Source organism: Anastrepha obliqua, chromosome 3 (genome assembly GCF_027943255.1).
Source record: "Anastrepha obliqua isolate idAnaObli1 chromosome 3, idAnaObli1_1.0, whole genome shotgun sequence".
Classification (NCBI taxonomy): Eukaryota; Metazoa; Arthropoda; class Insecta; order Diptera; family Tephritidae; genus Anastrepha; species Anastrepha obliqua.
In genome coordinates this window covers 28,386,024-28,397,808 of record NC_072894.1, presented here as the reverse complement: position 1 = coordinate 28,397,808, position 11,785 = coordinate 28,386,024, and the positions used below count along the sequence as shown (strand labels likewise).

Sequence of the window (11,785 nt, the reverse complement as noted above, 5' to 3'; positions counted from 1 at the left end):
GGGAGCCGATTTGTCAAGAGTGAGCGGTAAGCTGCTTACTTACCTAATCTTCTATAATTGATTCATGAATTTTTATAATTTACATATTGCAAAATTTTTATTTATAATTTACAAACTAAATTTTATTATTTTGAAAAGAAACAAAACCGAAGGGGAAACTCCAATTTGAAAGGCAGAAAATCAGAATATATAAGCGATTATGAAACTGGTAGAAGGATGCAAGTGCATATATTTCTTCCGTGTCCGCTGTATTGAGCATTCTATTTATTTCTATAAGACTGAGGGTAAGCCCATCAACCCCTTATTTTATTTTATAAAAAAAATATGAAAAATTTTAGTTATTTCTATGTATCATTAAACACACAATATGCACTACTTGTGAAATAATATTATATTTAGGTGTAAGCCTTAGAAAAAAAAGTTTGTAAAAATTAAAAAAAAAAAAAATTATTTTCTAAAGGGTATAACCCTCAAAACTGCCGTTGATCAAATCATTAAATTACTCGTTAATAAGCAGGTTATGCAGGAAATAATTTTGTGTACAAAATTACGTGCACCTGTGTTCACAATAATAGCAGTGCGACATATTCTGATGTTTTGCCTATTTATTTCTTTTCTATTTTATATAAAAATATACTTCATACTACAACAGCAGCCACAAGTAAAAATTTCAAATTTTTACAAAACTAAAAAATAAAGGGTTTTCCAATAAGACGAGTTATTTAAATATTCAAAGAATAATCCTATTTTTTAATATAAGTGATCGGATGTTTAATTCATTATAAAGAGGCAGGCCGTTAATAGTGGAAAATAACATCAGCCAAATGAACACCACGACCACGCTTACAGGACAATATCCTTTTTATGAAATTTTCCATAACCGAATTGCAAAGTGGCTGCCCTATGTCCCCGATAGCCTCACGAATTTCATTTTTGAGGTCTTGAATCGAACCTGTTGACCTTGGCGTAGACCTTCTCTTTCACGTGGCCTCAAAGAAAAAAGTCACAAGATCTCGGTGGCCAATTGTGATCACCGCTTCGAGAGATAACACGGTCCGGAAACTTTTCCCGTAAAATACACTGGTTTACAGCCAAAATGCACCAGACACGCCGTTATGAAATTCCTATGTAAAATCACCGTCTGATTCCGAAAATCAAGGTTATTTTTTATTCTATGGTAACGTTTTTGAGATATTTACGAATTACCGTTATTTCAAAAAAAAAAAAAATTCGGCCCACTTAATCATATATATCTCGAAAACGAAATGAGCGATTTCAAAACCGTTTAAAGCTTTTAAAAGGTAATAAACTGTATGTAAAACACTTTTTGCTAGGCCCTGCAGATTCAAAGGTAACGAACTATCATAACGGATTTTTTAAATTTTTTTTGTAAATATATAAAAAAAATTGTACTTTGAGAGAAAGGATCTCGAAAACTTTTTACTTTTTCGTGTATTTTTTGTTTTCACTCTAAGCTCTGTTTTATTACAAAAAAAATAAACTTTGATTAAACAAAATCAATGGACTAATACAAAAGTTACAAGCATTCAAGTAAATATATCCATATAGTAAAACTTAAGTACCCTACAAATAATAGCATATGTACATATGATTCTGTCATATGTACATATGATTCTTAAACTATCTATTTAGGCGACATATGAAATTTATTACACCAATGAAGTGGAGGGAACCAACTTGCCATTCAACGGACTGCTATATTTGTACTACAAAAGTATTTGGGGTTGGAAAGTCAAGAAAAGTAACCTATGCGAGCATATCTACAGTGTCATTACCAGAACTAAATTCAACGGAAGCTACATTGCCAGAATCAAATTTAACTTTAGTTTCGGCTCCAGTTTCATTGTCAACAGCAGTATCTGATTACGCGGCATCATGTTGTACTGAATTGCAAACGGAAAACGAAAGAATCCCTTTGTCACAAGCACAACTCACTGATTGGATAAGGGATTTGGAATTGTCAAAAGAAAAGGCCGAACTACACGCCCCTCGTATGCAACAATTTAAATTTGCTTCATCCGATGTTAAGGTAACATATTATAGGACTCGTCACGAACAATTCTCCCAGTACTATACGAAGAAGGGCAGTGTTTGTTATTGCAAAAACATTGCTGGTCTATTTAAACAGTTTGGTGAACCATATGATTCAAAAGAGTGGCGATTGTTCATAGACGGCAATTAATTAAGTTTAAAGGCCGTATTATTGCATATTGGCAACCAAAAGCCATCTATCCCGATCGCGCATGCAGTAAATACGAAGGAAACATATGAGACACTGCAAAAAATGCTTAAATTAATTAAATACGAAGAACATGATTGGAAAATATGTGCCGATCTAAAAGTCGTTGGAAAGCTATGTGGTCTACAATCTGGATACACAAAATACTGTTGCTTTCTATGCAAATGGGATAGCCGAGCACGTCAAGACCACTACATCATAAAGGATTGGCCAGAACGAATCGAGTTTCAAGTTGGGGTGGATAACATAAAATGCTCACCACTTATAAAGAAGGAAAAAATAATTCTACCTCCGCTCCACATCAAGCTCGGCCTTATCAAAAACTTTGTCAAGGCTTTGGACAAAGAAGGCGAAGCTTTTCATTATTTGAAAACAATCTTTCCACAGATTTCAGAAGCAAAAATAAAGGAAGGGATTTTTGTGGGGCCGCAAATAAGGAAAATAATGGCCAATACCCATTTCAAAGAACTATTGTCACCAGTGGAGGCAGCGGCGTGGGACTCTTTTGAAAAGGTCGTTACTTCTTTTTTAGGTAAACACAAAAGTCCTAACTTCGAGCTGATAGTGAACGATTTAATCAAAAACTATGCGGAAATGGGTAAATAAAAAACACATATAAGACCGTTTTCTCAGTTAACTTTAAAACTTAACAACAAATTTGAAAGCAAATTTTTAAATTTACATGAGAATATATAGCTCTTAATCTGAATTTATTGCCCTGCTCCGAACAAACAAGAACGACCAAAATTTGTTCTGAATTGGAAGATTAACCCAGCCTAAGAAAATTATATGTTAATGTGTCACTTATGTATTTATCTAATTCCCTTTTCAATTTTCTTTCAGGAGTAAATATGTCTTTAAAAATTCATTTTCTGCACTCCCATTTAAATTTTTTCCCGCAAAATCTTGGCGACGAAAGTGACGAGCATAGCGAAAGGTTTCACCAGCAAATGAAAATGATTGAAAGTCGGTATCAAGGATTCTGGGATGTCGCTATGATGGGTGACTACTGTTGGTTTCTCATGAGAGAAACCGATCCTTATATAAATAAGCGTCAAAACAAGACACATAACTTCAATTATAAAATAAGATCATAGAGTTAAGACAGAATCATATGCTATTATTTCTAGGGTACTTAAGTTTTACTATATGGATATATTTACTTGAATGCATGTAACTTTTGTACTAGTTCATCGATTTTGTTTAATCAAAGTTTATTTTTTTTTGTAATAAAACAGAGCTTAGAGTGAAAACAAAAAATATACGAAAAAGTAAAAAGTTTTCGAGATCCTTTCTCTCAAAGTACAATTTTTTTTATATTTTTACAAAAAAAATTTAAAAAATCCGTTATGATAGTTCGTTATCTTTGAATCTGCAGGGCCTAGCAAAAAGTGTTTTACACACAGTTTATAGCAAATTTTATTACCTTATAAAAGCTTTAAACGGTTTTGAAATCGCTCATTTTGTTTTCGAGATATATATGATTAAGTGGGCCGAATTTTTTTTTTTTTGAAATAACGGTAATTCGTAAATATCTCAAAAACGTTACCATAGAATAAAAAATAACCTTGATTTTCGGAATCAGACGGTGATTTTACATAGGAATTTCATAACGGCGTCTCTGGTGCAGAAAAAACGTTGAAATTTGTGATCCAGTGATATTAATGGTTTCGTTGCTTGTGTGGCACGTAGCGCCGTCTTGTTGAAAATAAACGTTGTCCAGATCAATACCATCCAATTCCAGCCATAAAAAATCGTTAATGATCTCTCGATAGCGCAATCCATTCACCGTAATTGTCGATCCAGCTTCATTTTCGAAGAAAAAACTCCCGCGGACCATAAACCGCACCAAACGGTCACACGTTGAGGATTGAGAGGCTTTTCAACAATAACTCTTGAATTTTCTGAGCCCCAGATCCGAAAATTTTGCTTGTTGACGAAGCCACCGAGGTGGAAATGGGCCTTATCACTCAAGATGATTTTTCGATGGAATTCCGGATCATTTTCATGCATTTCAACGACCAAATTAGCAAAGACACGACGTTGTTGATGATCGGCCAGCTTGAGTTCTTGTGTTAACTGGACTTTATAAGCCTTAAGACCCAATTCTTTATGCGAAATACGGTGTAATGACGTTTGTGGAATGCCTATTTCCGAAGAACGACGAGGAATGGACAAACTGTGGTTTCTTCAACACTTTCGGCTACAACAGCAATATTTTCGATTTTCGGCTGTTCTTGAGCGACGCGCACGGGTTTTACTCTTCACACCACTAACTTGTCCCAACAGCTCGAATTTTTTCACCAATTTCTGTATTTCGGTCCGACAAGGTGCTTCACGATGACCCAAAAATGTTCGAGTTTTACGAACCGTCTCTGCCAAATTTTCAACATTTTTATGGTGAATTTTAATAATTTCAATGCGTTGATAAGGGGGTATCGTCCCATTTTTATTAATGAAGTAGTTTCTACTTATCACATATCAAAAAATGACAACTTCAAAAGTGTCATCTACCGAAATAGCGGGATATTCCAAATAACACCTGTTATTGGAAAACCCTTTAAATTCAAAGAACCTCGCGACTGTAGGCCAATAAGCATTTTGGCAGCCATTTCAAAAGCGTATGAGACTCAAAGGCATTGTAGGTTTCATCGTTTGTTCAACGATAGAATCTTTTATCTCCGTTACAGTCAGGATTTAGAACGGCTATCAGGTTGTTCAATAAGTGTTGCGGTTCGATAAGAGAGGGCGTTGCTACTAGCCTACTTTTTGAAGTGAAAACTTCTTTAGAATCGTTGGGAGTGATTTGGGAAAAAGTGAAACGAAAAAAGCGACCAACTTGGCTACGAAGCGTTATATTATATGTTGATATAAACGTAGCGACTAACTAAATAAAAATAACTTTTATTTTTTCTTGTGATTCGAACCAAGGATTTTGGATCGGAAGCTCACATTGCTAGTCGCTCGGCTACCGCGTCATGCTGTAGGTGCTGGCCTAAAAGTTATTTAGTTACGAAGCGTTATATTATATGTTGATATAAATAATTTTTGTGAGTGTGTAATTCTCAAAAGGTTTATTAGGTTTATTATTTAAAATGTATTGACTAGGTAGTGTGGTTATCAGCTTAACATCTGATAGATCCTCCATCGGAGGACAACAAATGTTAAACTGATTTTTGGAAATGGGCGGAGTGTTTTAGGGGCTTGCTCCACCTCTGCCACGGGTTGACCCGGTATTGCAGTACCGCCGGGATTTCAGCCTTGAATAAATACAAGAAAAAATATACTAATACATTTAGCTTTGGTGGGAAGAGACATAAATTTTTATATGAATACAAGTAGACGAAAATGGAAGAAATTTGTAAGTCTGTTTCTTCGGTCCGTTTGGGTATTTTTTTTGACAACATCGAAACCAAAGCATTTGTATCATATAAGCCACTCGTATCATTTGTTGAAATTGAAAACATTGAGGATGAATAATGATAAAATGAAGAAAATAAAATATGAACTTTATAGCAATATTATAATGAACCTATAATTATCCCGCTCCTAATGCTGCTTTCGTCTTATTCTCTCTCAGTTTGTTTTACGGAAGGTTTCACTTCTATCAAGTCTAACCGTTAGACTGGTATTTTTTTTTTTTTTTTTAAATCAAGTATCGAACGGTGATTGAATTTTTATTTTTGGAAGCTTTAAAGCAACTGAAATTTATGAACAAATTTTGAAAGTGTATAAGGACTTTTCACCATCAATTAGAACAATAGAAAAGTGGGTTTGCTAAAATTAAACGAGGTCGTACAAGTCTTGAAGGCGATCGACGTCACGGACGTCTTAAAACAGCAACACCACCAGAAATCATAAAAAAAGTACAAGAAATCGTATTGGAAAATCGTCATGTGACTGAAAGAGATTTAGTAGGAGCAATTGAGCCATGGAACAAAAAGACATTCGAATGCGACTTTTTCAGCAACATTTTGAGCGTTTTCGAAAGTTTAAAGAGGATTTTGTGCGTCAATTCATCGCTATAGATGAGACTTGGGTCTATTACCATCATCCTAAATTAAAGAAAGAGAGAAAGGCTAGAGAGTGGTGTGAAAATGGTTCTTCGGCTCCAAAACGAGTTTGTGTCTAGAAATCGTCGAAGAAGGTGTTAGCATCAGTTTTTGGGATGCGACGATTCTAGTGTATAACTTGAAAACTGGTTAAACAATAAATTCTGAATATTCTTCTTAACCTTTTAGACCAGCTGAAGGACAAAAATCGTGAAAAAATACACAGTTTGCAAAAGAAAAAAATATCATCAGGACAATGCACCGTGTTACAAGGGCATTTTTACAATGAATTAAAATTCGTATTGTTGGAGCGTCCACCGTATTTACCAGATTTAGCCCCGAGCGACTTCCATCTGTTTCCAGACTTTATGGTAAACAAATTTATGCGTGGAAAACATTGGTCATCGAATGATGAGGTCTAAACAGCTGAAGAAGCATATTTTTCAGCTTTTCTGCATTCTCACATAAAGATGGAATTCATAAATTAGAATCTCTTTGGAACAAGTGCATTGATGTTTAGGGAAACTATAAAAATAAACAAAATTAATAATAATTGGTGCATACACTTCTATTAGGTGTTTGTCCGAGCTCCTCCTCCTATTTGTGGTGTGCGTCTTGATATTATTCCACAAATGGAGTGACCTATAGTTTTAAGCCAAGTCCGAACGGCAGATATTTTTTATGAGTAGCTTTTTCAGGGCAGAAATACACTCGGCGGTTTGCCATTGCCTGCCACCTGCTAAGGGACGGCTGCTATTAGAAAAAGCTTTGGTTATCAGTTTGCTGTTTCATGCACGGAGACTCGATCCTACGTACTTGGGGAGACTATACTAAATAATAAATTGTATTTAAAATCATAAAATTGCGTTTTTCTTATCGAACCGCAAAACTTTTTGAACAACCTGGTATGTTGAAAATGTAATACTTGACAACTTAAGGACGCAGTTGTACAATAGTGACTTAACTCTTCTTTGCCTTCTTATTTTGTCTAAGGCATGTGACTAAGTAAACCATGACCTTCTTTGTACACAAAGCCTATATATAGCATTGCAATCTCTGATAGCTCGGTTAAACTTATGATCAGTTATCTTGCGGGAAAAACTCAAAAGGTGATGTGCAAAACTGCCTCATCCAAATCTTGTATTATTGAATGTGTTGTGCTGAAAAGCTCTGTCCTTGGCCCGCTTTTGATTCGTATTTTTGTCAATGATGTCTCCCGTCACTGTCCACTCTTATGCTGTTGACATCCGCTTGTACTTGCCCAGTCGTGTTGGTCTTGTTCAGAATTTATGTTTCAAAATTTACGCTTATCTGTGACTGCAATTTCACAATGGGCCTGTGCGCTTGCCTAAATGCTGCTAAGTCATATGTATTGCCTGTTAGTAACAATGTTGCATATGTTGAAGATATGCCAAAACTGTTTGTTGGTAATAGAGATCTGACGTTTGGTGATAAATTGGAAACTTGGGCTTTGTTGTTAAATTTGTGTTAAGCTTTTCTCACAATGCAAATAAAGTTGTGAGTAATGTGGATTCTTGCACAACAGAAAATTAGCTGTTCAACTATATTTGTCCCACTTTCTCCCATTCTAAGCACATGCACATATAGCAAACTTGACTCTATTTCTTATCACAAAATTGATGTTGCATTCATCAACGTTTCGCTATGTTTATGACCTTAAAATATACGAGCACATCCCTTTTAGGAAGACTAGGCTGCAGCATTTATGAATATCCTGTAGCTAGAAACTTGTATGTAATTCATACCTATGGTCGTTGTTGTTGTTGAAGTGGTTGAGTACACCTAATTCTCTTTTTACACGATAGAGAAAAAGGAGAAAACAATACTAAAAAATTCTTTTCAGAGTTCACTTAAGAATTTATTTCGTGCGACTTTTCCTGAGACTAATTTAAACGCTTCATATGCACAATACGCCAAGTCTTGGAAAAGATTCATGAAAAGAGAATCGACACACACCATCCTTTCGTCAAAGCTGCATTCGATAGTACGAAAAGGAGTTGTCTATATGCCGCGATGTCTGAATTTGATATCCCTGCTAAACTAATATAGCAATGAACAATGACGCTGCTCGTAAGAATTAGGAAGGATATCTTCGAGCTGTTTGATACCAAACGAGGTTTCAGACAGGGTGACTCGCTATCGTGTGAATTCTTTAACCTGTTGCTAGAAAAATCATGCTAGCCACAGAACTTAATCGCTCAGGCACAATTTTTTATAAGAGCGTACAATTGTTGGCCTATGCTGTTGATATTGGCATCGGCCTTAACTCCACGCTGTGGGTTCTGTCTATTCCCATCAGCAAAAATAACCTCCAAAAAACCACTACGGCTAGCAGAGAACACGTTTTGGCAACCGAAAGGAAGTAATGAGAAAAATGAAGACGGCTCTGAAGGCAATACCGAAATTAGAGTTGGTAAAAGTACATTGCAGTCAATGGGGAGTACTAGTCAAAAATATCACTTTGAGGAATGAGCTCTTATTTTGGATTTTCTGAATATATTCCGGGAACTTTGTGATCAAGGTGTTATGCACATAGTCCTGAATCTACAAAGTAGTAAAACATGAATATTTCAATTCATTTGAAAGTGTTTGTGATTTAGCTATCACCATTTCCCTGTCCTCCTAATTTCTACTATCAATCCTCCTTTGTCCAAGCTTCTGCGCCATACGTTAGGACGGGCATGATGAGAGTCTTGTAGAGTGTTAGTTTTGTTCGACGAGAGAGGACTTTACTGCTCAATTGCCTACTTAGTCCAAAGTAGCACTTGTTGGCAAGAGAGATTCTACGTTGGATTTCAAGGCTGACATTGTTATCGGTGTTAATGCTGGTTCCTAAACACACGAAGTCTTTTACAACCTCAAAATTATAACTGTCAACAGTGACGTGGGTGCCGATACGCGAGTGCGCCGACTGTTTGTTTGAAGACAGGAGGTACTTCGTTTTGTCCTCGTTCACCACCAAACCCATTCGCTTTGCCTCTTTATCCAGTTTGGAGAAGGCAGAACTAACAGCGCGGTTGTTAAGGCCGATGATGTCAATATCATCGGCATACGCCAGCAATTGTACGCTCTTATAAAAAATCGTGCCTGAGCGATTATGTTCTGCGGCTCGTACGATGCCCTCCAACATCAGGTTACAGAAGTCACACGACAGCGAGTCACCCTGTCTGAAACCTCGTTTGGTATCAAACGGCTCGGAGAGGTCCTTCCCAATTCTGACGGCGCTGCTGGTGTTGAGCAACGTCATCTTACATAGCCGTATTAGTTTTGCGGGGATACCAAATTCAGACATAGCGGCATACAGGTAACTCCTTTCCGTACTGTCGAATGCAGCTTTGAAGTCGACGAAAAGGTGGTGTGTGTCGATTCCACTCTCATCATGCCCGTCCTAACCTATGTCGCAAACGCGACTTTTTGGGTGATAGCTCGACTGGGACCTTCCATTGAGCACTTCGACGCTTAGTTTCAGGTTCTTGTTGGAAACACCACGCTTGATTACCAGTTACAATGTTGTAAAGGAAGTTCTCGTCTTTTCTCGCCTCTTTCGATCTTTCTCTCGGTCTTTCGAATGTTTAATTGAATTCTGGTCCTCAGTTAACTTGTACGGAATGAAACGTGCACAGGCCTTTCGTAAGCCTAAATGATCATTAAAATGCGATCAATCGATGGTTTGGATATATTCAACTCCGATTCCATAAATTTCAATGATGACTTCGGTTCGTTTTTGATAAATTTACGAACAATTTCTATGGAGTTTTCGATGATTACTGATTTTGGGCGGCCCGTATGTTGATTTTCATTTATGTGCTCACAACGATCTTTGAAACATACTGACACTTTAGACGCAATAATTTCACTTCCACTGAACCGAGTGTCACCAAGCTTTCACTGGAAGTCAACTGGGGATGTCACTTCCAAACCACTAACCCATTAAAAAGATGGTGCCATCAAAAACATTTTTATGACAGCAGTCTTGTTTATTTTGAATTTCCCCTTGTATTAATCAAAACTCGTTTAAAAAGCTTTGATTTGGAGAAAAAACTGTCTGTTATTTTATGCTAATAGTGCTCAAGTGATAATTAGGAACTAATCATCTGCTTTTCTTCATGTATCTCAATAGAGCGCAACTGCTACCCTGGAAAACCCAAGGCTTCAAAGCATATTTTCGTATTTTTTGTTAGCTACTTACCGTACTTGGCAGCTGCGTTTCTCTGCAACGTCGACACATATCCTTTGGCAATGGTAGTTGGGCGCTACCTTCGGCCAGTACAACGCGTGTGGATTGCGCACGTGATTGCAGTTGATGTGCAGCACCAACAAGCAAAAATATATGGCAGAGCAGGCCGAACACGTAAAGCACAGCCCATGGATTCAAGAGCATTCGACAGAATTCTTTCCCGTTCTTTTCATGCGGCAGCCTACTGTTCCAAATCTGCACAGAGCCAACATGACGACTGCACGACACAAAGTAAAGCACAAAAAATTGCACGGTGCATTCGGCGAGTACGAAACCGAAAAAAGCAACCAACTGTGGACCGTAAAGACGCAACAAAATGCGACTGATTTGCGAATTTTCCTCATGCATGCATTGTAGCCTCCGAAGTGCGTCTGTGAGAGTGTGGCACCTATAACGTCGATTGATATTGAATGGGCGTGGGTGTACACAATGCTTGGCGGCTTGACGCAGGACACTACGCAACAACTGATTTATTTGGTTGCTTTGCTGAGACAAGATTAAACAGCTTACGTAGTAGGTGCAGAGAGTCAACTGCAAAACTAATTGACAATAATAGAGGCAAAGCAGCGCTGCAAGATATGCAGGTCGCTTATCTGCGTATTCCATCCACATAATGAATATTGTCCATGTTGGCGACAACAATAACGGTATCAGCTGCAGACATAACATAAGTGCCATGTGGTTACCGCAATACTTTTCGCTGGCGATCTGATTTGCAAGCGCGCTTATGGCGTGGCGCAATTGAATTATGCGATTGATACACGTGATGAGCTCACGTTGCTTGCAAAACTGGCGGAAAAGCGTACCTACAGTACACAGATGCAAAAATGTGAAGCGACCGAAGCCGACCAACGACAACAGTTTCGAATTGCGTAAAAAATCCTGGTTCAAGATCATTATGCGTCCAACAAAAGGCACAGCGATTGTTATAATCAGTAGAATAGCGAGGCTGTAGTAGCGAAGTGGGCGTGAGAAATCCACTCGACTGGTGTGGGTGTGTAATTGTGCGTGCGGTTTTTCACGGTGATTAATACGGTGAGTGTTACAACTCGATTGCTGTGGGCGCTGTTGTTTGCATTGTGTACGGCGAGGCTCTGCGTTGCGATAGGTAAAGGCGATAATCCCCAGCCATTTGGTTATGTAATAACCGCCTAGAAGTATGCAACCCACTACGACATTGTTGTAGTGGTAGTGCCGAAAATGCTGTTGTTGCAT

The 11,785-nt window shown here is 37.6% G+C and overlaps 1 protein-coding gene and 1 pseudogene across 1 annotated transcript; one reads left to right on the top strand and one right to left on the bottom strand.

Annotated features, from left to right (window-relative positions):
* Positions 1–5,345: 5,345 nt before the first annotated feature.
* LOC129243188 (U2 spliceosomal RNA) lies at positions 5,346–5,529 on the top strand (annotated as a pseudogene).
* A 4,981-nt stretch (positions 5,530–10,510) lies between these two features.
* On the bottom strand, positions 10,511–11,785 carry LOC129241899 (putative gustatory receptor 77a). Its single transcript, XM_054878448.1, has one exon. It carries the CDS (start codon positions 11,783–11,785, stop codon positions 10,511–10,513), a length of 1,275 nt encoding a protein of 424 aa, XP_054734423.1.

Coding starts and splice junctions, on each gene's coding strand:
- LOC129241899 (XM_054878448.1), bottom strand. CDS start 11,785: ATGCAACAACAGCATTTTCGGCACTACCACTACAACAATGTCGTAGTG.